This window comes from Coregonus clupeaformis, chromosome 10 (genome assembly GCF_020615455.1).
Source record: "Coregonus clupeaformis isolate EN_2021a chromosome 10, ASM2061545v1, whole genome shotgun sequence".
NCBI lineage: Eukaryota > Metazoa > Chordata > Actinopteri > Salmoniformes > Salmonidae > Coregonus > Coregonus clupeaformis.
In genome coordinates this window covers 33,104,577-33,129,835 of record NC_059201.1, presented here as the reverse complement: position 1 = coordinate 33,129,835, position 25,259 = coordinate 33,104,577, and the positions used below count along the sequence as shown (strand labels likewise).

At 41.3% G+C, this 25,259-nt stretch overlaps 1 protein-coding gene across 4 annotated transcripts in view; it reads left to right on the top strand.

Annotated features, from left to right (window-relative positions):
- The window catches only part of LOC121575040 (forkhead box protein P1-B-like), a 251,168-nt gene extending 226,252 nt beyond the window's left edge, over nucleotides 1-24,916 (top strand). For 3 of the 4 annotated variants that reach the window (XM_041887824.2, XM_041887825.2, XM_041887827.2), the window contains 9 exons: nucleotides 3,345-3,432; nucleotides 4,902-4,985; nucleotides 12,741-12,951; nucleotides 13,130-13,206; nucleotides 13,911-14,012; nucleotides 16,762-16,883; nucleotides 17,832-17,901; nucleotides 18,053-18,219; nucleotides 21,045-24,916. In XM_041887824.2, the coding sequence (XP_041743758.1) occupies nucleotides 3,345-3,432; nucleotides 4,902-4,985; nucleotides 12,741-12,951; nucleotides 13,130-13,206; nucleotides 13,911-14,012; nucleotides 16,762-16,883; nucleotides 17,832-17,901; nucleotides 18,053-18,219; nucleotides 21,045-21,183 (1,060 nt within the window). In that variant the 3' untranslated portion in view covers nucleotides 21,184-24,916. The remainder of the gene's footprint in view (nucleotides 1-3,344; nucleotides 3,433-4,901; nucleotides 4,986-12,740; nucleotides 12,952-13,129; nucleotides 13,207-13,910; nucleotides 14,013-16,761; nucleotides 16,884-17,831; nucleotides 17,902-18,052; nucleotides 18,220-21,044) is intronic. The other variant, XM_041887826.2, reaches the window with a different exon arrangement.
- Nucleotides 24,917-25,259: the final 343 nt, after the last annotated feature.

The window sequence follows — 25,259 nt, the reverse complement described above, 5'->3', positions numbered from 1 at the left end:
TAAAATGTTTCCAGCACCACAAAACACGTTTGAAATCATTTTTGATGATAATAATGTAAGCTACTTTGGATTTCAGTGTACCGAGAGAAATCACAGAAAGTTTGTGTCTTTTTTTTAAACTCTGTTTATAACACATTTTCACCAAGTTGCTCATTACAATTTTTTTTCTCCCTCCACATTTCAGTTTTGTGAATGTCTGCTTCAATCCATCACTACGTATTGTATTCTGACATTCTTTATAGAAGAGAGAGGAATTACAATCTGTGCGCCCGGTAAAGCTCTCCTTAGAAAAAAGTATCTAAGTCACTCTGCTATGTTTTACAAGTGTTTTTATCAAGGCAACATCTTGTTTACTTTAGTTGCCTGCCTAAACTGCTTGGAACATGTTAAGAAAACATTTGAAGAGTCTCCACAAAGCCGCCTTTGTTTAACAGCAGGCAAGAGAGCGAGCTGCTCACCAAGGTGTTAACTCTCAAACCCTTAAGCACTTCATGAAACCCAGAGACTGATACTTAATCCATGTCTCCAAGAGAATCACAAATACAAACAAATAATAAATCGGGCATATGCTAATAACACCTTTATAAATGATTGTTGGGGCGGATAGATATGGTGGAAGTGAACTGGAGGAGACAGTAGAGACAGCAGAACACTGAGTACTGTATAGGAGAGTGGGAAAGGTGAGGAGGACTCTAACGTCAACCAGATTTCAGCTCACCATGCCAACAGTAACAACTAACACGGGACTGAAATGTTGTTTTAAACTGTGTGTGTATTTATTATGTCTTTTAAAGACAACATTACATACCTACATGCACTATCTTGATAAATAAAAAGGGCAAAATCCTATTCCTGTTTTCAATTCAGTGCTGAGTGGGGTGGGGTCTGGTTCACAGCAGAGATTGGTGAGGGTCAAGAACCCCTCTTCAGTGACCATTCAAAGGTCACAGCCAGTGAAACACTGCAATGCCCTCTAGTGCTGCACCCTCTGCCTCTCTCTGTCACTCATAAAACTAACTGACTCTCATACCTGAACTCTCTCTGAGAATTGCTTAAGAAAGAATAGGCTATTTGGTGGATATTACTTGTTTTGTAAAAAAAAATCATATTTCAACATGTGTCCTAAAAAATGTCTCTAAAAAATCAGAGAAAAAGTATTATTAAATATTTAATACTTAAAAAGCAGGTTTTAACTGATGTGCACACCGTTTTATTAAAAAACAATGAAAATAGACATTCTAATTTACACAATGGTCAGCTATATGGACATATGGCATCGGGCTGGTCCAAAGTAGTGGGTCTAGTGTATATAATTAAAACCAGTAAAAAAGGAAAGCACCCTAAATTATATGTAAAAAGCTGACTTTAAGGAATGTCTATTTAACTTGTTTTATTGTGGCAATTTACATTAGGGACTGTCATCCTGCCAGAAAGCTTTTAAAATCTGCTTAATTTAAAGTACAGAAAGTGACACATGCCAACATTCATAGTCTCTCTCGATGTCAATTCCCTGTATCCCCAGCTAGCTCCCTGTGTCCAGACGCTCTTCGTAGGGCTGCATTAGGGACCATTTGAATATTTCATTTTCTATTAATTATGCACTGTGACTCCATGTCATTAGAATAAAAAAAAGTATAATTTAACAAAGGATGAAGAGAAGCGAGGTGCATGGCTTCGGTGAACAGAGACATTCTAAAGCTCATCACGTAGGGTACCTTCATTGAAAATGCAGTCTATGCATTTGTTGAAACGTCTTTACTTTTCTTTAAAATTTTAGTAAGACGTTCTGAAATGTTTACGAGTTTCAATGCCCAACCTACTTAATTAAATTGACTTTTATTTAATTCAGATAATTGTAAAGCTGAGAGTGGACACCATTGATTACAGCAGCCATGGTTATCATCTACGCTTTCCTTAGATATGCCTTTTCAAATGTCCGTCTTTTTGTCAAAATAATACTAATGAAATAGTGAATATATATATATAACACGGCCATCTGAAAAGCAGTGTATTTTCCATAAAGATTGAAATTCCCCAAGGTTGAAAATAGCCCACTAGAAGCGAAATCTTCACATCCAAGCAGAATGCCATCCATTTTCCATCCCTTCACATGTCTCTGTTTTGTGTGTGTCTGTGTGTTTTTTTATGCACAAACGTGTTGTCTGTATGTTAAGCAATCGGCCCACAACAAAACTGCCAGGGAGGCCTTTAGATTTATTGAGCCATCATATCAGCCCGGCCTGCCACTGCTTCTGCACCGGTCAGGTCTGGCTACATTTGATTTGCAGTAAATGACAGAAAAAGTGCATTTGAGAAGGCAGGCACGTCGCACACCATTCCTTCCTCCGCCGGCGCTACTGTGAGCGCGTAGAGGCATGCCTAGTGACAGTGACCTATATGGTCACCGAAGATGTGATATAATTTATGATATATAATATATTGGATCCATTAGCGAGCATAATGAAGTAGTGAAATGAAAGGGTATTTGTGAAATCAGTTCAAACATCCTGCTCGGATTATGATTAAATGATTAATGAAATGCCCCTGCATAAGCATTTTCAAACAGTAATTCATGCGGAGGCTGATAAAAATCCTCCAATCATATTTCCTTCACTCGTGAACCTTATCTCTACCATTTTATATAAATCACGGAAAAAACCCTGTCTGCTGCCGGGCAAGCTACTTATTTAGATTAGTTATAAGCGTGCAGAAAAAGAGAACATCTTTGCAGAATAAAATAATCATGCATAATTATATTCATAATTCAAGTTTGTGACAGATTCCATCTATCTTCTTCTTGTTGTCCTTTACCTTTCCTTCTGGCTTCATTTGTGATCTCTAAAACTCTATGACATAATTAACTGAAAAAGACACCAAAATAAGGAGAATGTGCCAACCAGATAAGGATGGTGCCATCTTTAAAGAGAAAGGGTGCACACTGAAGCACTGCATAATTTACTAAATGAATCCAACCTGAAATTCTTAAGTCATTTTTCTTATCTATGAAGTTAAGTTTGAGCAGATATGGCCACCTCATGAAATATGGATTCCGTTCTTCTTTGCTTAAAGGAGTATTCATTTTCGGGTAATGCAGATATTGTTATACAAATCCTGGTAATATTTGGGTAGTTTTATACTTCTAGATCTGCACAGTATTTACCCATTATTATATGTACGTCTGTACAACTGCCATTCCTACGTTATTCCCACAGTACCCATACAGAGAAATTACTAGATCACGTAATCACATAAAGCATGATAGGATTTGTGTCAAATTGTATAAAGACTACAGTTTAACCATGTGAAGACACACTGAGCTGAGAAGCTTTGTTTTCTCTTCTCAGGCATCTCAACAATGAGCACGCCCTGGACGACAGGAGCACAGCCCAGTGTCGGGTACAAATGCAGGTTGTACAGCAGCTGGAACTACAGGTATTGTCTCCCGTTTTGTTTTCGCCCAAACATTTGTGGCTCCTTTCCTGACACTTCCTCCGTCTACTGCCCCCTCCTTATCTCGCAGAAATGAACCATGGGTCACACATGGAGGGGGGTGGAAGAATGAAATTATTTTGTACATTTGTGAGTAACCAGTCATTAAAAATGTGTTATGTATGCATGACAGCCAGGCAAAGATATATGAAGGGCCCCGGGGCTAAGTAGAGAAGATAATTACATTTGGAATTTTACTGGGTTTTAAAGTTATTTATTACTTTTAACTGTTTGGCACCAACAATAAAACACAACGATGGGCTTCCTCAGTGTCGACTGGGTTATTGGAATAGAAATAAATATAAATATTTCTCGCAAATAACGGTGATCAGAGATATTAATGTAGTCATCAGTATGAGTGGCCTGATAGGCACTTCTTCCCTATGAGGGACCCTGGGAAATATGCATACAATATGTACATTAAGTATAATGTACATTAAGTATGCACTTATGGAAAAAGGGATGGTACGCTGTTGGTCCATTAGTGTGTGTTGGTAAGGGTCTGTGGAGAGGTGGGTTTGAACACTTTCTAAGTGGTCACCATGAAACCCTCCCTTCTAGGCTGGAGTCGGGTGTCTCTGGGGAAGGTTTGCACATGTTTTATTACAACTGAAAGATAGACACAACAAACCATGCCATTAACTAACTGTTATTTTTTTTCTATTTTTTTGTTGCTAAGCAGGCATTCTAACCAATGGCATGTTTATGTATAACAGATTATGTGCTGTATACAGTAGACTTAGGGTACAAAGCAATCATGATTAACAGAATGTTAACCTTGAACGATGAGGTTACAATTTCAGTTCCTTAAGCATTACACCACACTACCGTCGTACTCGTTATTTCCGCTCTGGTTGTGTGTCATTGAGCGCAACTCAAAGAGTGAGAATTTATCAGACACGTCCTCCTCCTAACCCAGCAAATCTCTGTAATCTGACCTGGCAGCTACTGTAAAACAGAGAGGACAGTTTAGGACATGCAGGCAGATCCCGTTTGTTATTGGCAATGGGACACAGATTATACAGATATTCCATCGTAATTTGACCTGTTTCTCAGGAAAATAATCCTGCAGCAACAGGAAATGTGAACTATTATATGGATTCTAATTAATCTACATTTTTGTAGGGGTTGATACATTTTTCATTAGGGAAAATTCTCTGCGACAACAGAGTGATCAAATTAAGACAGAATATTTGTAGTTTAACCTTGAAGAAGAGACATCGCCAGGTAGACTCGTGCATGAAGACTAAGGTATTAAAATACACAAAGGTTTATCATCACATCAGCCTAGAATATTATAAAACTACTTCCTACTGGATATATGACAAACAGTGAGAAATAACATAATGTGTTACTACAGAGAATTTGATTTTTGTTCATAAAGAATTTTGTTTTTTTCCTTCTCATTACAGCTAGCGAAAGACAAAGAGCGTCTGCAAGCCATGATGACGCATCTCCACGTCAAATCCACGGAGCCCAAACCCACCCCACAGCCAGTGAGTAGCAGCTCTGTCATGTGCCTGTTTTCCTTCATCTTCTTCTCTCATTTGTCTAATTGCCTCACATGTATTTATTAATTTATTTCCTCATCTCTTTATTTATCTGTTAAAAAAAGCAGCTGCTCACTTGAGAGGAGCCATTAATATTGTTTTGATCACATATGTTGACATCCCAGATAAAATGTTGTTCTAATGATTAACTCGGAGCACATGGTATTCAGTAGTGCCTGAACTGGTGTTGGTATGAGCAGACAACATAGACCTCTGTAGCATGGTCCTTTGTAGCTCAGTTGGTAGAGCATGGCACTTGGAACACTGGGGTAGTGGGTTCGATTCCCGGTACCACCCATATGTAAAATGTATGACTGTAAGTCGCTTTGGATAAAAGAGTCTGCAAAATGGCATATATATATATATATATATATATTTTTTTTAAATAGATGTTTCTTTTAATTGAAACATCTCCTCAACGTCTTCAATTTGTTGTGAACATAGCATACTGTTGATTCCACCAAATAAGCTTCAGAAATACATCTCTCAAATTAATGGCTGTTCAATTCCTTATCTTGCCACATTCATCGGACCATAACACCGTCCCTATATGTCATCATACCATGTAACTTACTGTTTAATCCTTATCTTATAGGCTGTGCCACTTAACATACAGTGTACATATAGCTGCTATTTTGTCATGTTTTAGAAGGAACCCCATTACCATGGTTCAGTCATTGTGACAGTTCACTCATAGTGCCTAAAGCATGAGGGCCAATAAACTGTGGGGCTGAACACAGCGGCACACACACACACACAAACGCAGAGGCCCTCTCCTCTGACGAGTTCCTTCCAAAGCCACAATCATTTATTTCTAGTCAGTCTCTGTACGGCGCTCCACACAGCACAGGAAGGCAGTCAGGCAGTCAGGCAGTCAGGCAGTCAGGCAGGCAGTCAACATAAAGCTCCTGGAGATGTAGAGTGACAATAGGCTGCCTGTTGGAGCTTTGCCTCTGTCACACACACTGATTGTGTAGATTAGGCTTCGGAATGAGGGCCTGACACAGGGACATTTGTAGGTGAAAAGTGGCTAGGGCAGCAGATAGCATCTTGACTTCTCTACTTCTCCTCTCCCCTGTGTCAAGGCTCTGTGTTAAAGCTCTGGGGGTGACACTGCTTTTATAGAAAAATCAACTCCCAGCCGTGTCCAACGGCAGTGCAGTGCATGCTAGTAGCTGCTATGATAGGCTATGATAAATGTGTCTAGCCATGGTGTGGCTCGGTGGCTGGGTCAGTGGGGGAATCCACAGGTCAGGGCCTGAGTCTCAGCTGGAGCTCTCAGTTAGACTAGAACTAGAGATGCCCTCTGAGTTAGACCAGGGTTTAGACTATAGACTGAGTTAGACCAGGCTTTAGACTATAGACTGAGTTACACCAGGCTTTAGACTATAGACTGAGTTACACCAGGCTTTAGACTATAGACTGAGTTACACCAGCCTTTAGACTATAGACTGAATTACACCAGGCTTTAGACTATAGATTGAGTTACACCAGGCTTTAGACTATAGACTGTTCAGAAATGAATGTCTAATTTATTCGCACAAACATTACAGATAAAAACAGTGTGCAGGTGAGGTTGGAAACCCAAAAGGGCTGATATGAAAACCACACCACAAAAAACGAATATACAAATATAAGTACAAAAAAAGTTTGTTTAATCAGTTCAACAGAGCATACTAATAATAAATTACATTATATAGTAAGTATACAAGAAAAAACGTGTGTGTGTGTGTGAGTGTGAGAGTTAGGCTACATGGAGGATACTACTGGGTAGTTTGGTTCATCAGGCGGACTCCCAGTCTTCGCTTGATGTTATTGAGGGATGATGATGATGTTTTGGCAATGTGAAGATAGGAATTCCAGAGTATGGAACCTCTGTATCTGCTAGAGAATTGACTATGTGAGGTGTGGCAGTGGGGAGGGTGAAGGTTATTGCTGTGTCTTGTGTTGTATGCATGGGTTTGGGAATTAACCTGGAAGAATCCATTGAAGGGTTTAAGTAGGTTTTGGCTTGGGCGTTATACTGTATATACCGTATACCGGGGTATTTGGGAAAAGCCACGGAATGGTTTTTGAATATTTGTAGCTACTTTTTAAGTAAATACCTGCAGTCAACTTGTGCAATAGGTTAGGAGATAAAGAACATTGCTTTCTTCATTTCATCTGTCACATTATTATGTCGTTTACGGTAGTCCCCATTCACGTGTCACGTGGTGTTTGTTTACAAGCACACAATGACCAGAGACCGGAGCCTTGTGAGTCACTCACTGTCATGCAGCATGCGCCAGGTGATCTAATTACAGTATGAAATTCACAACTAAATGTTTGCCAGCTAGATATCTTATAACTATTAAGTTAACTGGCTAAAATTAGCTAAATGCTCTGCAGTTGTGCATTTGGTTTGCTAATTTAGTAGCTAGCTAGCTATTTACTTGTATACTTGTATAGTTTAGGTCAGAAACTATACAAGTTAAGCTCGTTAGCATTTAGTTAGCATTCTCTATGAGGATTCCTTAGTACTTGTTAGCATTTTGTTAGCGTTCTGGTAAGTGACGTTTTTTGGGCTTTGAATATTAGTACTTTTTAAATAAATACCTGCAGTCATCTTGTGCACTAAGTAATAGATAAAGCAGATCGCGTTCATCATTTCGCCCGTTAGATAAATTTTCATTATATAGCTTTTTCATTATGAAGCTTACTGGAACTAGTTTCCCAAAACAGCGGTTTGAGCCAGTCACGGGTGTTTGTTTACAAAGAAGCACAACAAGCAAAATGGGAGCTTTGTGAGGCGAGTCACTCCTGCAACCCAACTTAAGTGAGGTGATCAAGTTACACTTGTATGAAATTCACTACTAATGTTTGCCAGCTATATATCTTATAACTATTAAATTAACTATCTAAGATGTGCAAAATACATTTTCTCCAGCTGGGTTTTGCTACCTTGCAAGATCAAGCTGCTTGGTAACAGCAGCAGAGACAATCCCCTCCTGGATTAAGATCCCTGCTGCCTAATATTTGTTTTATGTGTGCTGCAAACTGCGTTTTGAGATACTTGCATAACTTTATGAGCTGGGTTGTCTGTCCTAGTAGTAAATGCATCCACTCGTTAGCATTTACCTAGCTTCCGCTATGAGAATTCCTTTGTACTTGTTAACATTTTGTTAGCATTCTGGTAAGTGACATTTTTGGGGCTTTTTTTACATTTGAAAAAATGAAATAGCGCCCCCTGTGTGCACTATCGGTAATGCCATGTATCCCGGGATGGCACAGGCACGGTATGAAGGTATGGAAATCTGGATACTGCCCAACCCTAGGTAGGCTGTCTGGGAGGTATGTGTATTTGTAGATGAAGGTGCATAAGTATATTAATGTTGTAGATAGACAATATATTGAGTCTCTTAAACAGAGGGGCAGATGGATCCAAGTAGTTAGATGAGGTGCCAAATGTCTTCTGTGTGATGAGTAATTTGTGTAGGTAGGAAACATATGTATTGGCCCAGACAATATTGCAGTAAATGAGATATGGGTAAATTTAGCTGTAGTATAGTGTTAGGAAGCGAGCCTGATGAACCAAACCACTAATCTTTCTGATGATACCAACGGATTTCACCACTTTGCTGCAGACAAAGTGAATGTGATCTTTACAGGACAACTTTTCATCAACTAGATCACCTAGGAATCTAGTGAATGAAACCCGGTCCATTCCATTCCCACCAATTGAGATTCTGGCATTTTTTTTAAACAATATTTCTTATTTTTACCAGTGAATACAATGAAGTTAATTTATTTTTTACATTTAAATATAATTTGTTTATCTGGAACCATTCAGAAAACTTGGCCATTCCTGAGTTGGCTTCATTGATTAGTGAATAAAAATTATTGTGTGATAAAATGAAGTTGGTATCATCAGCAAAAAGAATGGGAAGTGCGGATCTTGGATCCGCATATTTATAGAGGGGGATAGCTTTGGCAGTTTTCAAATCTTTAGGAACAATACCAGTTTCCATTGATTGATAAGGAGCACATACATATATATATATACAAAGGTATGTGAAGACCCCTTCAAATTAGTGGAGTTGGCTATTTCAGCCACACCCGTTGCTGACAGGTATATAAAATCGAGCACACAGCCATGCAGTCAAATGGCAGTAGAGTGGCCTTACTGAAGAGCTCAGTGACTTTCAATTTGGCACCGTCATAGGATGCCACCTTTCCAACAAGTCAGTTTTTCAAATTTTTGCCTTCTTAGAGCTGCTGTAAGTGCTATTATTTTGAAGAGTAAACGTCTAGGAGCAACGGCTCAGCCGCGAAGTGGTAGGCCACACAAGCTCACAGAACGGGACCGCTGAGTGCTGATTGTCTGTCCCTGGTTGCAACACTCACTGCCGAGTTCCAAACTGCCTCTGGAAGCAACGTCAGCACAAGAACTGTTCATCGGGAGCTTCATGAAAGGGGTTTCCATGCCAGAGCAGCTTCACACAAGCCTAAGATCACCATGCGCAATGCCAAGCGTCGGCTGGAGTGGTGTAAAGCTCGCCGCCATTGGACTCTGGAGTAGTGGAAGCCCCTAGTCTGGAGTGATAAATCACACTTCACCATCTGGCAGTACGACAGACGAATCTGGTTTTGGCGGATGCCTGGAGAACACTACCTGCCGAATGCATAGTGCGAACTATAAAGTTTGGTGGAGGAGGAATAATGGTCTGGGGCTGTTTTTCATGGTTCGATCTAGGCCCCTTAGTTCCAGTGAAGGGAAATCTTAACGCTACAACATACAATTACATTCTAGACGATTCTGTGCTTCCAACTTTGTGGTAACAGTTTGGGGAAGGACCTTTCATGACAATGCCCCCATGCACAAAGCGAGGTCCATACAGAAATGGTTTGTCGAGATCGGTGCGGATGAACTTGACTGGCCTGCACAAGCCCTGACCTCAACCCCATTGAACACTTTGGGATGAATTGGAAGGCCGACTGCAAGCCAAGCCTAATCGCCCAACATCAGTGCCCGAGCTCACTAATGCTCTTGTGGCTGAATGGAAGCTAGTCCCCACAGCATTGTTCCAACATCTAGTGGAAAGCCTTCCCAGAAGAGTGGAGGCTGTTATAGCAGCAAAGGGGGGACCAACTCCATATTAATGCCCATGATTTTGGAATGAGATGTTCGACGAGCAGGTGTCCACATACTTTGGGCATGTAGTGTATCTACAGCACACGTCATACAGTACACTTCCTACATAAATAGGCTAATTAACAGTTAGTCCTAATTAAATACATAACAAGCATATACTGTACATACACAGTGTCAACTGAATATGATTGAATGTATTCCTTTGAGCTTGTTTGGAAAAATATATAAAGACAGAATACAGCGCATAAACAGTGTGTGAGCGTGCGTGTTTGGTGCGCGCGATGCGTATGTGTTTGTGGTTGTCATTGTGTGGTTGTGTGATTGTGTGTCTGTAGTTGGTGTCACTAAGCATTCTTGTCAGAAATCTGACCTTTTTGCACTACATAATTAAAATTAAGGAGGGAATTTTTGTTTATTTTCTTTAGCAGCTTGGCGAATCAAAGCCAGTATAATTAGATCACCCATTACCATTTAATTAATTTCTGTGTGAAGTCTAATTTTGTCTCTGCACTGGAGTGAGCCCAAATGCTGAGGGAAAGAAAGGCTATTACCAGGCTGTCTGGCCTATTGTTGAGGGCCACTCACTGTTTATGGCTGGGGAATATGGATGAAACATGAAACAAAGACTGCTAATCAACAGGAAAATAAGTCAGACGTCCAGTCTATTGATAGTATTGTGTCAGAAAACAATAAACCCAAGTGTGATTTATTTGGCTCTTGATTTAGAATAACACACTCGTACAGTAGTGAATTTACAGTATACATTCATGTGCTTTCAGTATTTGTGTAACACATTACAGATGTAGGATCTTAATTTCAGCCAGTTTGCCCAAATTAATCCTGCAGCAACAGGAAATGTGAATTATTATGTGGATTATAATTAATAGACATTTTTGCAGGATTGATCAAGTCTGAAATTTGAAAGTGGATATTACAAACTTCAGAGGCTTTTTTAAATACACTACAAGTTTTACATTTTGCATTGCAGGAAAGTTCTCCTATAACAGGGTGATCAAATTAAGATCCTACATGTATTTGCGTAGAACTCTGCCAAAAGGCATATTCCAGCCTCAGAATTGTAAATAAACATTACATGTCTCTATTGGTGCAGAAAAAAACATACACAATTCCTTTGTTTTAGCATTGCAAATCATTACAAATACAAAATATACAATTACTTTAAAAAATCACACTAGCCATAACCTGGTTAAGTCAATGCCATGTCAAGGATGAATTAAGCAGTGGTGCCAGCCATGCAGCTAGCCTCAGATTTCTTTATTATATACCTGTCTATCATATGGGGCCATCTCAATGGTAATGACTGCTAATAGGGTTGTGGTAATTGTGTGGCCGTGGAGGATCCATGTGATGAGGGGTGAGATGTTAAACACTGTCTGTTCACTTTCACCTGCAAGCCCCCCGTCTTCCCTGTGTCACCACTGTCACCCACAACCATTATCAGCAAAAATTTGACATCTGATACCTTCAAAGCAATTGACAGCCTTGACATTTCATTAATTTGTTAACACAATTCAGAAATGATTGTCAAAGAGGAGACGCCTCCTGCCCACTCTCTCTCTTTCTCTCTCTCTTTCTCTCTCTCTTTCTCTCTCTCAGTTTTTTCCTCCCCTCTTTCCTCCTAGACTGAAGTGGTGTTTAATTTGGAAACTGGCCTCCTTCGGCAAATTAGCAATTAGAACAATTTTGTGGGAATATGTATATGTGTCATTAGTATTCCTGCAAATTAATAACTGGAGCAAGGGGTCAGGCTAGAATTTTCCACTTGACTGCTGCTCCACTGTGGAGGCTTGGCAGTGTTTGGAAGCAGCCACAGCTGCTGGAAGCCATGGTATACCTTTGGAGCACTTGGCTTAATTAGTTTACCTTGTAGCCATTATTACTAATATCTCTCCCCACTCCCTCCTCACACCCCACCCCTCGAAAGAACAGCAACCCCTCTCTCTCCCCCTGTCTACAAAATATTCCAGAGCCATCTTGCGCCAGCCAGCCCTGATGATGGGGTCATTTAGATACAGCATTTAATCATCACATCACCTCCATAAGCATCTCCTAATTAGAGTCCTTACAATACAATTTCAGCTTGTAATTAGTCCAGATTGTCTGCTTCCTCTACGTGGCTTATTAGTGGTTGCTCAGCGGCAGGTGAGAATCTCACTGTCTTTTGTCAGGGCTGTTAGTGCCGCCCATCTCCCCTCACCCTTGCCAGTCTCCCAGCGGGGGGGCGGGATTGGTTGAAGTGTGTGGGTGTGATCTGCCAGCAGATCAAACAAAGGGAGGAAAACAGAGAACAGGGAGCTGAGCTGTTAGGGAAGGAGGAGGAGAGGAGAGAGATCCATGAGGAGGAGGTGGAAGAAGTGAAGGATGGAGGAGGAGGGTAGGAGAGAGAATGAGCAGGATGTTTAGCGAACGTTCACGGATCATCCTCAGGGTGGCCCATAATTAAAGCTGTGATCAGCCTAGCCAATGAGGTGTCTTGAGACGCTGGGTAATTAACGAGCTCTTGTCTGTCTGTCTGTGTTGTGTTTTGTTTTGTTTACCCTCCCTCCCAGCTCAACCTGGTGTCCAGCGTCACCCTGTCCAAGACAGCCCCCCCTGAGGCCTCGCCCCCCCTGAGCCTGCCCCAGACCCCCACCACCCCCACGGCCCCCCTGACGCCCCTGTCCCAGGCCCACTCCGTCATCACCCCCAACAGCCTCCACCACAGTGTGGGCCCCATGCGCCGGCGCTACTCTGACAAGTACAACATGCCAAACTCCCCAGGTACTGGACACATATAGCCCACACACACACACACACACACACACACACACACACACACACACACACATCCAATTTCAAATCTATCAGACTGCAAATGGAAATGTTGTATCTATAATAGCTACTGACTATGGCTTTTGTCTATGTTCGTCTGTATGTTGTGTTTGCTCCCTTTGTACAGATATTGTCCAGAACAAAGAGTTCTACATGAATGCTGAAGTCAGACCTCCCTTCACGTATGCCTCATTAATACGCCAGGTAAGGATCCTCTGCTCGGCTGGCTCTGCTCTGGGCTGGTAACTTGTAATGCATTTAATCTGTCACTTAAAGGAATAGGGCCTTTAATCTGCTTCAGTGGCTTCCGTCATTAACAGGACAGCAGATACATATTCAGCCAAGACACAAACTGCTTATATTTTCTCTATCCTGCCTTGTTAAATTTCAAATACAATTTAGACGTGCAGCGGAAGATTAACCATCTGCAAATGAGTGCAAGAATGCGCTCGGGACTCCAAAAACAGCCATATATAACAATTGCTTTTGATTAAGCATTACGGTGGATGTGATTATGAAATTCATTTCACACAACAGTAGGGATGAACCTGTTCTAAGATGGCCAGTCAATTATCGGCCGGCTCGCAGTAATCTGTGATCTCAGGAATTAATCTGAGCCTGGCATAATTGCTGGCCTGTAATCTGCCTGAGAAATATTTTCGCTTCCCACAATTTACACTGCCAATATAAATATATTCAAATTGCGAGATTTGAAAGGGAACCAGACAGTTCCTTAAACAAAGCGAGAGGGTACAGATCGTGCACATAATCACATGGACAGACCATGCACTGTTGTCTGTGTTCTTTCAGGAGAGCACACACAACCTGCATGCCACTTGTGAATAACAGATTTTTTTTCAGAGGGAACAAAATGTTGAATGTTGTTTATGTCTCTTGGTCTTTTCCAGGGTATCCTTGAATCACCGGAAAAGCAGCTAACACTAAATGAAATTTACAACTGGTTCACACGAATGTTTGCATATTTCAGGCGCAACGCTGCAACATGGAAGGTAAAATCAGTCTTCACTTTGACTTCCTTAGACAAATATAAAGGGCAGGGACTGTTGTGTTGATCTTGTGGAGTTATACTGAACAAAAATATAAACGCAACAAGCAAGAATTTCAAAGATTTTACTGAGTTACAGTTCATATAAGGAAATCAGTCACTTTAAATAAATTCATTAGGCCCTAATCTATGGATTTCACATGACTGGGCAGGGCTGCAGCAATGGGTGGGCCTGGGAGGGCATAGGCCCACACACTTGGCAGTCAGCCCCAGCCAATCAGAATGAGTTTTTCCCCACAAAAGGGCTTTATTCCCCCCCCTCAGACGATCCCAAAGGTGAAGAAGCTGGATGTGGAGGTCCTGGGCTGGCGTGGTTACACGTGGTCTGCGGTTGTGAGGCCGGTTTGACGCACTGCCTAATTCTATAAAACGACGTTGCAGGCAGCTTATGGTAAAGAAATTAACATTAAATTATCTGGCAACAGCTCTGGTGGACATTCCTGCAGTCAGCATGCCAATTACACGCTCCCTCAAAACTTGAGACATCTGTGGCATTGTATTGTGCGACAAAACGGCACATTTTAAAGTGGCCTTTTATTGTCCCCAGCACAAGGTGCACCTGTGTAATGATCATGCTGTTTAATCAGCTTCTTGATATGCCACACCTGTCAGGTGGATGGATTATCTTGGCAAAGGAGAGAAGCTCACTAACAGGGATATAAACAAATGTGTGCATCGAATTTGAGAGAAATAAGCTTTTTGTGCGTATGGAAGATTTCAGGGATTTTTTATTTCAGCTCATGAAACATGGGACCAACATTTAACATGTTGCGGTTATATTTTTGTTCAGTGTAAAAGATAGTCAAATATATCAAGTTTAAATGCAATGAATGAGCCATAACCCAATTCATAACCTTGCCCCATTTATTCTATCCAAATAGAGCCACTCCTAACACAAACACTGTCTGTTACCTCACAGAAAAATGATGAGGGAAAATTTGCATTCTTGTAAAAAATCCCCAGCTAATATTTGGAGATGTTTTGGTGGTGGGTGGCATGGGTTTAACACACCAATGTGCTGCCAGGGACTCTATAAAACGACGTTGCAGGCAGCTTATGGTAAAGAAATTAACATTAAATTATCTGGCAACAGCTCTGGTGGACATTCCTGCAGTCAGCATGCCAATTACACGCTCCCTCAAAACTTGAGACATCTATGGCATTGTGTTGTGCGACAAAACTGCACATTTTAAAGTGGCCTTTTATTGTCCCCAGCACAAGGTGCACCTGTGTAATGATCATGCTGTTTAATCAGCTTCTTGATATGCCACACCTGTCAGGTGGATGGATTATCTTGGCAAAGGAGAGAAGCTCACTAACAGGGATATAAACAAATGTGTGCATCAAATTTGAGAGAAATAAGCTTTTTGTGCGTATGGAAGATTTCAGGGATTTTTTATTTCAGCTCATGAAACATGGGACCAACATTTTACATGTTGCGGTTATATTTTTGTTCAGTGTAAAAGATAGTCAAATATATCAAGTTTAAATGCAATGAATGAGCCATAACCCAATTCATAACCTTGCCCCATTTATTCTATCCAAATAGAGCCACTCCTAACACAAACACTGTCTGTTACCTCACAGAAAAATGATGAGGGAAAATTTGCATTCTTGTAAAAAATCCCCAGCTAATATTTGGAGATGTTTTGGTGGTGGGTGGCATGGGTTTAACACACCAATGTGCTGCCAGGGACTCCTGGCCGAGACCCTCCCACAGAACTTAAACTGAGAACACCTTATTTATTTTCCTCTGGGCCACACACACACAGGCAGACAAACCCCAGAGAAAAATAGAGGGGTTAAAAAGAGAGGGCAGACAAAAAGGAGAAGGAGAGAAGGAGTAAGAGAAGAGAGAGAGTGATGAAGCATTGAAGGCTACCCTCATAAGGCAGAGAGGGCCTGTAGTGTAGCGTATCCACAGTGCAGCTGTGAGTGAGACCCCCTAGCCCCCCTCCATGGCTCACTGTCCTCCCTCAGCTCTCTAACTGCCTGCTTCCCCTGCCGCTGACAGCCTGACCATAGGGGCACATTTGAGTTATAAACAAAAATCCAACACTGTGACACACTCCTGCATATTGGCGTGCGTGCACACACACACACACACCTACTGTATACACTAGAGTTCACACAAACACTCAATAAGGTCCAATACATTTACAGAGTTCTAATCTCATGTGTCAGTGATTGGTTTATTTAAAAAAGGTAACCCGCATACTCTACAAATGGTCTTATGAAAAAGCTTATAATGTAAGCCAACAGCTAAAGCTTTTGGAAATGTGTCTTCTCCCTTATTGTTCAATTGTAGGTAAGGTCATAACTGAAACTGACAAGCCAAAGAGACTGGTTTATTTGATCAAGGTCTTTGTTCAGTCTGGGTTTTTGTTTTCAAGGTCTTAGTGGCTCTTTTCAAATGGCTCATCATAATTTAAGGCTCTGTGAATTATATTTTTAAAGGATGTTGATTAAATGAAACTGTATTGCCATAGTAACTGGAAAATATTTCCACAGTGTTTTTCTCATTTAAACTTTACAGCCGACAGATCACTGATACTTGAAAAAATTTACAATGATGTCCAGGTTATGTCATGTATGTGCCTGTCTATATGTTTCTTCTCTGAAATGAAATGATTAGACATTTTCCTGTGTTGATATAATTCTTCTCTCCCTTCTTTTTTTTACACCAACTGCAGAACGCAGTCCGGCATAATCTTAGTCTTCACAAGTGTTTTGTGCGAGTAGAAAACGTTAAAGGGGCTGTGTGGACAGTGGATGAACTAGAGTTCCAAAAGAGAAGGCCACAAAAGATCACTGGGTAGGTCTGACATCTCTGGCCAACTCTCACGTCTGGCTGGTTGTGGCTCTATGGGAAGAGGCTGCTCCATCTCATTGTCTGTGTCCCACGAAGCCCCCCAAAGTCCCCGCTTGCTTTGGTGTGCAGCATCCCCCATGCTTTCAGTATTCTGCCCCTGGTGTCGCATCATAACCCACATTGGCTTGTACTGGTTTTCATTTTGATCCTCACCCTTTCCTCCCTTGTCCCCCTGTCTGTCCATGTGTCTGTCTGTCTGTCTGTCCCTGTGTCTATCTGTCTGTCTGTCTGTCTGTCAGCCCTGTGTCTATCTGTCTGTCTGTCTGTCCCTGTGTCTATCTCTCTGTCTGTCCCTGTGTCTGTCTGCCTGTCCCTGTGTCTATCTGCGTGTCCCTGTGTCTATATGTCTGTCTGTCCCTGTGTCTGTCCCTGTGTCTATCTGTCTGTCCCTGTGTCTGTCTGTCCTTTGTGCTGTTGTGTTGTGGTCATTGCATCTGCATCTGGCTGCCCTGCTACTTGTCTCCCGCCCAGGGTACCAGTCGCACCAACCTTTCCCTGCATAAGTGCTTTGTGAGAGTAGAGGACGAGTTTAAACGCGGCCGCCATATACAGCGAGGCCGACCTCGGAAATACACCGCTGTTGAGAACTTTGATGAGCTGCTAGTACAGTAAGAACTTCTGCCTGGCCCACCCCGCCTCCTGAGCCCCAGCTCCCCCCAGACCTTCACCCCCCTACTACCTGCATGCTCTGCCTCTGTGTTCCCATCATGTCTCTGTGTTTAGTGCTTCCTTTTCATGCTTTTACAAAACCTCCTTCCATCAACTTGTCTTGTCTTCCTTACAATGAAAACAATGAATTGAAATGAATCTCTGTGTTTTTGGTGTGTGATAAAATTACCATTTTATTAAATGAAATATGAGCATTTTCTAAACTAAAGTTGTTGTCTGCAGAAGTCCAGCCTTAGTGAAAAACATCCAGACCAGCTTGGGCTATGGTCCGGCTCTCTCTGCAGCCTTCCAGGTAAATATGAATACTGTCTCAGTATCAAGCTCTCTTGACCTTTTACCCTTTTACTGTGAGGGGAAAGAAAGGCAGGAGGGATGGAGGGAAGCTGAAAAGTGCTGACAGTTCTCTTCCGTTTCTCTGTTTTAACACTGTGCATGCTTTTCAGGCTTCAATGGCAGAAAACAATATACCTCTATACACTACTGCTTCCATTGGAAGTCCTACCCTCAACTCCCTGGCGAATGCCATCCGAGAGGAGATGATTGGAGCGATGGACCATGGAAACAGCAACGGCAGTGACAGCAGTCCAGGACGCTCTCCCTTGCCAGCTATGTGAGTGGCTCCTTACTTTCTATTTACAGTAATCTGTTTAAGACTGAAGGGAAGGAATGAGTTTCAGCTGGTCTCCACTGATTCAAATAGATCCCAAATAGAATGGATTTGAGCAAACACATTTTTTTATCTAGCATTTTAATATCCCCCAAAATGCCTTAGAATTGGATATTACATGTAAATAACATATTAAAGGAACATGAAACAATGCTAAAATGGATAAAAATATATATAAAGAGAGGATGATATTGGCGCGGTTGTATGAAAGGTCAGAACCGGGCCTTCCCTGAAAAAGGAAACTCCACCTTCTAGAAGGTTCTAAAGCCAGGCAAGGCCAGGAAGAAAAGACTGGAGCCCTCTGTTATATCAACACAAAGTTTATAAACTCTCCTTTATTACGGTTAAAAAATGTGTCCTACTGTCTGCTGAGTCCCACCATAATCACCCCTCCAATTCTTTTACAATATTTACAAAATGCCAGAACGCAAAGTGACAGAGCTGATGTCTCCTCCACACTGAAATACGAGTTAGAACACATTCAAATCCCTCTCAGCCGTCTAAAGAAAAACAACAAAAAATCATAATTAGTCTAGGAGAAATAGTCCAAGATTCCCATGTAGGAAAACGGTGGTCTGCCTGGAAACCGCAGTTCCCTATTCACTTGTTGTATAGCACTGTCTGCTGTGTTGTTTGAAGCCTAAAATAATACGGGGCAGGCAGCATCGTTTCCAGATGTGGGGCAGACCACCGATGTGCAGCTCTGCTAGATTTAGGGATGGCCCCATAAAATGTCTGAGCTAGAGGGAAATTATGCCTGAAAACATAAAGGTGCAGTAATGAGCTTGTGGCGAAATGGAGGAAAGTGCCATCCCTAATCACTGTGAACATAGCTTTGGGCATCGCTCTGGAACAGGAAAGGCAGAGACAGGATGGGTGTGCTGGCCCAAAGGCTGTCTCCCTCTCTCTCTCTCTCTCTCTCTCTCTCTCTCTCTCTCCCTCTCTTTATCTTGAGGCTGATGAAGCTCATTTACTGAGCTTTTTCACAATGACTGTATGTGGATAAGCTTTATATGAGTACAAAATGCATCAGAGCATTCAACTTCAGTGTATTCGCGCAAAGCCACATTTCTTCTATCTTCTATGAAACAGCACGCCTTCAAACAAAAGTTCAGGTTTACTTGCTAGCACCTCTATCGCTCTAAAGCCAGCTCCCTCTTTTCTCTCCATTCTCCAAGAGACACACCTCACCCAAGCTACAGAATCACAACATCCTCATCCCACACAAACCAAACCTGGCTCATAGACCCAACGTCTCACAGGTCTTCACCTGGCGTACAGACAACAGACTGGCTATTTACATTTACATTTACGTCATTTAGCAGACGCTCTTATCCAGAGCGACTTACAAATTGGCTATGTAGTGGCCCAGGCCGTACATGTGTTTACCAGCTGCCTAGCTCAAAGCCCTGCATGGTGTTAGATGGAGTTAGGCTTTTACTACAGAGAGGAAACTAGGGCTGTTCTCTTTTACAGGCTGACTATAATCAGGTATCCAGACCCAGCCAGCTAATTAGCAGTGTGGAGTCAGCATGCAGTTCAATAGCATAATAATAACAATTTCATGTTTGCCCTGCAGCCAGGGATTGAGACCTGAGGCGATGTGACTTGTGAAGTTACTTTGATCTGAAACCAATAGAAAAGCCTACTTTACTTTTTCCCCTGTTTTATAATCACACCTACAGTAAATGTGTCAGCTCATTAGCATAGAAACGTCTCCATCAAAAAAATTGCATATCACGTAAGACATTTGTGCATAAATAAATCAAATGAGTCTGGGGGGACAGAGAACATGCTTGTCCCTGGTCACTGTTCAAAATGGGCTCAGCGTCTCGTACTGACACCACACAAACTCCCGTACAGCACAGTGTTGGCACCACAGGTTAGAATGGGAAATATCCTGCAGCTTCTCATAATGTTTTAATTTTTTCCCTCCTCTCTGCTCTATTCATGCCTCCTTCCCATGCGCTTTATTCCTGCGGTGTTTCTGTAATGAGAAATTTGGCAGATCTCGTCTCTTTAGAGCCCCCTTTGCCCAGGCAGTGGGCTGGGTTCATGTTTTGCCTTGTTTACAACTGACAGCGTTATTATTCTCATGGCTCTCTTTCTTATCACAATGTTGTGTTGAGTGTGCCTTTCTGCTCTGCTCGCGCGCCTTCCTGCCAGCGCTTTTCTTCCATTATTGACACTTGGTGAAAATATGCATTAATTTTGGAGTTTAAAGCATGTATAGTGGTGTCTGGTCGCTGTGTTTGCTTGAAGTTGATTAATGATAGAAGCCGGCTCGGGGTCGTCCTCTGGAGACCCGCCTCGCAGGTTATGCATGTTAACGAGAAGGAAGAGGAACACACAGCGCTCGCTGTCACTGATCCACTGCCACCAGGAAGTTGACAACAGCCCACTCTCTCCCTCCACAGAGTCCATTCTCCTCTCTCCCCCGTCGCACGTTGTTAATCTTCCTCATTTATCAATTCTAAGTGAATACCCTGTTGTCGGCTGCTATGAAAATAAAGCCTGCAGGTTTTCCGGGATTGGAATACCTTAAAAGAAGGTGAAGTTGTCATCAACACCAGCCCAGAGAGGCCCCTCTCAGAGATTCATTAGAGCCACTCATTTGTTTTTGTTCCTCATTTCTCTTTTAAATCTGAATCAATACATGTCTGTGGTTCTCTTTTGAGGAGGGAATGAAAGGTTCAACAAGGGTTTAACCAGCTAAAGATAAACTAAATGGAACATCCACTGTCTGTTTGTGTTCTGTTTCCATGCAGGCATCACATTAAAGAGGAACCGCTGGACCCAGAGGACCACGAAGGCCCCCTCTCCCTGGTGACGACGGCCAACCACAGTCCAGATTTCGATCACCACAGAGATTACGATGACGACCAGGGCCACGATGACATGCTGTAAGGTCGGGCCCCCAGGGGCCTCTCCCAGAGGCAGAACTAACCTTAGTCATCTGTGAGACGCCACAACGTCACAGATAACACAGATACAAGACTGCAGTCTCAGTCCTCTGATCACAGCTATCAAATGTTTCCAATTGACTTTTAGTGCCATTAAATACATAGTGAAAAACAAAAGAAAGAGAATACGTCCCACATGGGAGTATTTTTGATTTATATCTACTGTTTGGTTTAAGTGAGCGAAAATAAGAAAAAAAAGTAATTTCTACTCAACATGCGTTGGATGGACATGTTTGGTACTGGGGACTTCTTCTTGGTCAGCGTGCTAGCTTCAAATCCAGTATGGACTTGGACCTGCACTGTGCAGCCGTATGGATTGCATTCAACCACACTGAGCACGGACTGCAGAGCGGTTCTCTCTCTCTCTCTCTCACACACACACACAAACACACACACATGCCCATAAACTCAAGAGATATTGAATGGCGTTTAATTTACACTGTGTGTGTGTGTGTGTGTGTGTGTGTGTGTCTCTGTGTGTGTGTGTGTGTGTGTGTGTGTGTGTGTGTGAGTGTGGATTTAGTTCATGGTCACTGCCTTCAAAACTTAATTGGTTTGCTTCCATCTAGGGTGGGAGGGATGTTTTTTGGTGTGTTTTGAGGGTGAGGGGTTTAAAATGTAAACTATGTATTTTTCATTGTTCATTGCTGTTGTTGTTGCATTTGATTTCTTTAACTGGTCAGACCTCATGCCCATGCTGTGGAGATTCTGTATGGTCAGCATTTAATGATGGATGTTTAGGAGTTCCTTTCTTGTTGTTTCCTCATTTTTTTACATGAAGCAGAATGTCAAATACCAAGTAGTATTTTTCTGTCATTTATTCCACATGCTTCAGAATGCCACCTCTCTGACATGTAGTCCATCCCCACCCCAACCCCCCAAGCTCATGAAGTCCATCTGCAATGCACTACTCGTAATGAAGGCTCTCTCCACGCATCAATGAAGTTTAATGTAAGATGGGGATGAATGACAGAGAAATCATGCAGGTTATGATTTATCCTCATGAAATTATATTTTAAAACAGCCCTTCACGGCAGTGCGTTAGCTGCAACCAAATTTCTGATCATTCGCAAGCTCCCGGTTTTAGAAAGAAAATGAAATGTGAGGTGTGCAGTACAATCATAATATTTTAGACCAACTAATTGTGATTCCTGAACACAACTGTCATTGTAGATTAAACATGTCTAGTTTTCCACACTGTAATTTCAATCATGGAAGGATTGTTTGGCCTTGCTTGAAGATATCAAAGTGATTTTTTTTACCATATGCATGACCAGTTGGCTCTCAATTTCTTTTGTGATTATTAATAATTACACATATCAGATGAAATATGAATGTTCTTAATTTAGGGATAATCCCAAGACTGGCAATTAGGCCTGATCATTATTTAATTCCAGTATTGGCAGCCATGTTTACGCCCACACACCACAAGGTAACTGATGATCTGGGTACTGTTCAGGGTCAACATCAGCAGAACCCAATGACTAAGTCAGAGTAGTAATGTAGGCCCTGCAATAGGGTGGATGGGATTGATGCTGAGGCTGTGAGGCTGAACACAAATGGGCTTGATCCTAGGTTTGGTTTATGATATGAAACAGGCTCATACAAAGACTCACAAACATGACTTCTTAAAGACTGCAACCAACCACTTTGCATTTTTTATTTATTATTATTTCTTTTTTTATTTGTAACTTTTGTTTTTAGTTGTTGATGTTTCTAAAACCTTGTTCTGTGACAACCAAAGATAAACTACAAAGTAAAAACGATGTTCTCTGTTCCATGCAATAGCAGATAAGGCCAAATATCCTCCATTCTCTCCCATTGGATGTGAAAGGATCTAAAGATGGAGTCTCAGCTGTGTCAAACCAATGGCACATTGATTAGTGAGGACACTCCTCAAACTGTCTGACTGTCATTAGCTTTAAAGCCAAAGGGGTCTCTTGTTGAGTGCAGTAACTGCAGGACTTTGCAGTGACCACAACTGAAAGGGAGATGCAGAGTCAGACAAACATTACCAAATTATTGGAACATGTTCTTTGGGCCAATGAGAGGAAAAGGCATCACTCTGTCTATCAGCAGCAGATTACTGTGCAACATAAGGGGATGAAAGGATATTATGATCATAACGAGGGTTTAACAGTAGACAGGAGAGCTTTGTAGAGAACAATGTGAAAAGGATTCTATACTTCAACTGGACCACCCAATGATTCAATATTTTGTTTAATTTTTTATTCTTTATGAATTTGTAAACTTTCCAATGATTGTATGCCACTTTTTAGTGAGTCCTGCTATCTTGGCGGGATTGTACTGTTCTTTGTTAACATTGGCAAGGCTTTATGATTGTGTTTAGTTTCTGTCAACGTTTTACTTTTTATATTAAAAAACACTCCTGTCAACTAATAAGCTGGGTACAAAGTATTTTATGGCAGTTATTTTAACATTTCACCATGCATTTACTATTACAGATGAAAAGGGCAATCTGTGGTTTTCAGAAAATTTATTTAATATCCAATAGCAGGCAGCTGTGGGATGGGTCAGTAACAGCCGGACTGGGATCGTGAGAACAACTCGAGCTCATCCAAAGCTAGTCTTTTGCTGGTTTGCTTGGTATTCTAAAGGGGGGAAAGCTGGTAGATTAGAACATTCTCAGTATGTGTAGCTTGACATTACTAAAGATAAAAGCCTGCGACAACTGTACGCATACCTCAGTTCAAACCTATAGGGAATGATTAAATTAAAAGAGAAAAAAAAACTCACTCAGTTGCACTTAGTTCTATGTCTTGCATGTGTAGTCTAAAACTGCGATTTCTTTGTTGTAAAAAAGACTCGAAAATTACACAACCTTGTTTTTCTTGAGGGTCTCACAATCCAAACCGTAGGGCTTTTTTTGTGAAGAAATCACCCAGCTTTATTTGATCCCATTTTCCACAATCTATTGTCATTAGTTTGGTGATGGGCTTTCCAACAGTAGGGTGTACGTACATGTCAGCCTTGTCTTATTCTTGTCCTTTTCTTTCCTTGTCTCTTTCAAAGATCAAAAATGCATTTGTGTTATTATTTTTGCTTTATCACAACTGCTTTGTATTAACTATAAAATAGCTATGAAAAACTGCTGTATGTATTGGAATAGCAAACTGTGCTGCAAATGTATTTTACTTAGTAATCCTTGCTTAAAAAAAAGTCATACATGCAGGGTGGGGGATTATCCCAGATTTGGGATTTTAAACTGTAAAATACAAAACAGACTTTTCTCTGTTATCATTGACCTAAGCATTTTGTACAGATTTTTTTCTGCCTTGTGTTAAGCTGTTTTTGATACTTCCTTTTGATGGTCTAACCACTGCCTTCTGTGGCTATATGTTAAACATTACTGCTCAGAGAAAGGGCAGACAGGTATATTTCCTCTACAAGATGGAGATATCTTGCATGACTAATTCCAGGGTCAAAGAGATGAAAAATAATGGTTAAGTGGTCAGTAATAATATTTGGGTGTATCAATCTAATGATATTTTATATGAAACAAATAGGAAAGATAGGAAAAATATGCAGTGCCAAGATGTAAAGAATATTTGTTAAATGCTTTGTTTTTTTCCCCAGAGGAATCCATTCATTCATGCATACAGTGAGGGAAAAAAGTATTTGATCCCCTGCTGATTTTGTACATTTGCCCACTGACAAAGACATGATCAGTCTATAATTTTAATGGTAGGTTTATTTGAACAGTGAGAGACAGAATAACAACTAAAAAATTCAGAAAAACACATGTCAAGAATGTTATAAATTGATTTGCATTTTAATGAGGGAAATAAGTATTTGACCCCTCTGCAAAACATGACTTAATACTTGGTGGCAAAACCCTTGTTTGCAATCACAGAGGTCAGACGCTTCTTGTAGTTGGCCACCAGGTTTGCACACATCTCAGGAGGGATTTTTTGTCCCACTCCTCTTTGCAGATCTTCTCCAAGTCATTAAGGTTTCGAGGCTGACGTTTGGCAACTCGAACCTTCAGCTCCCTCCACA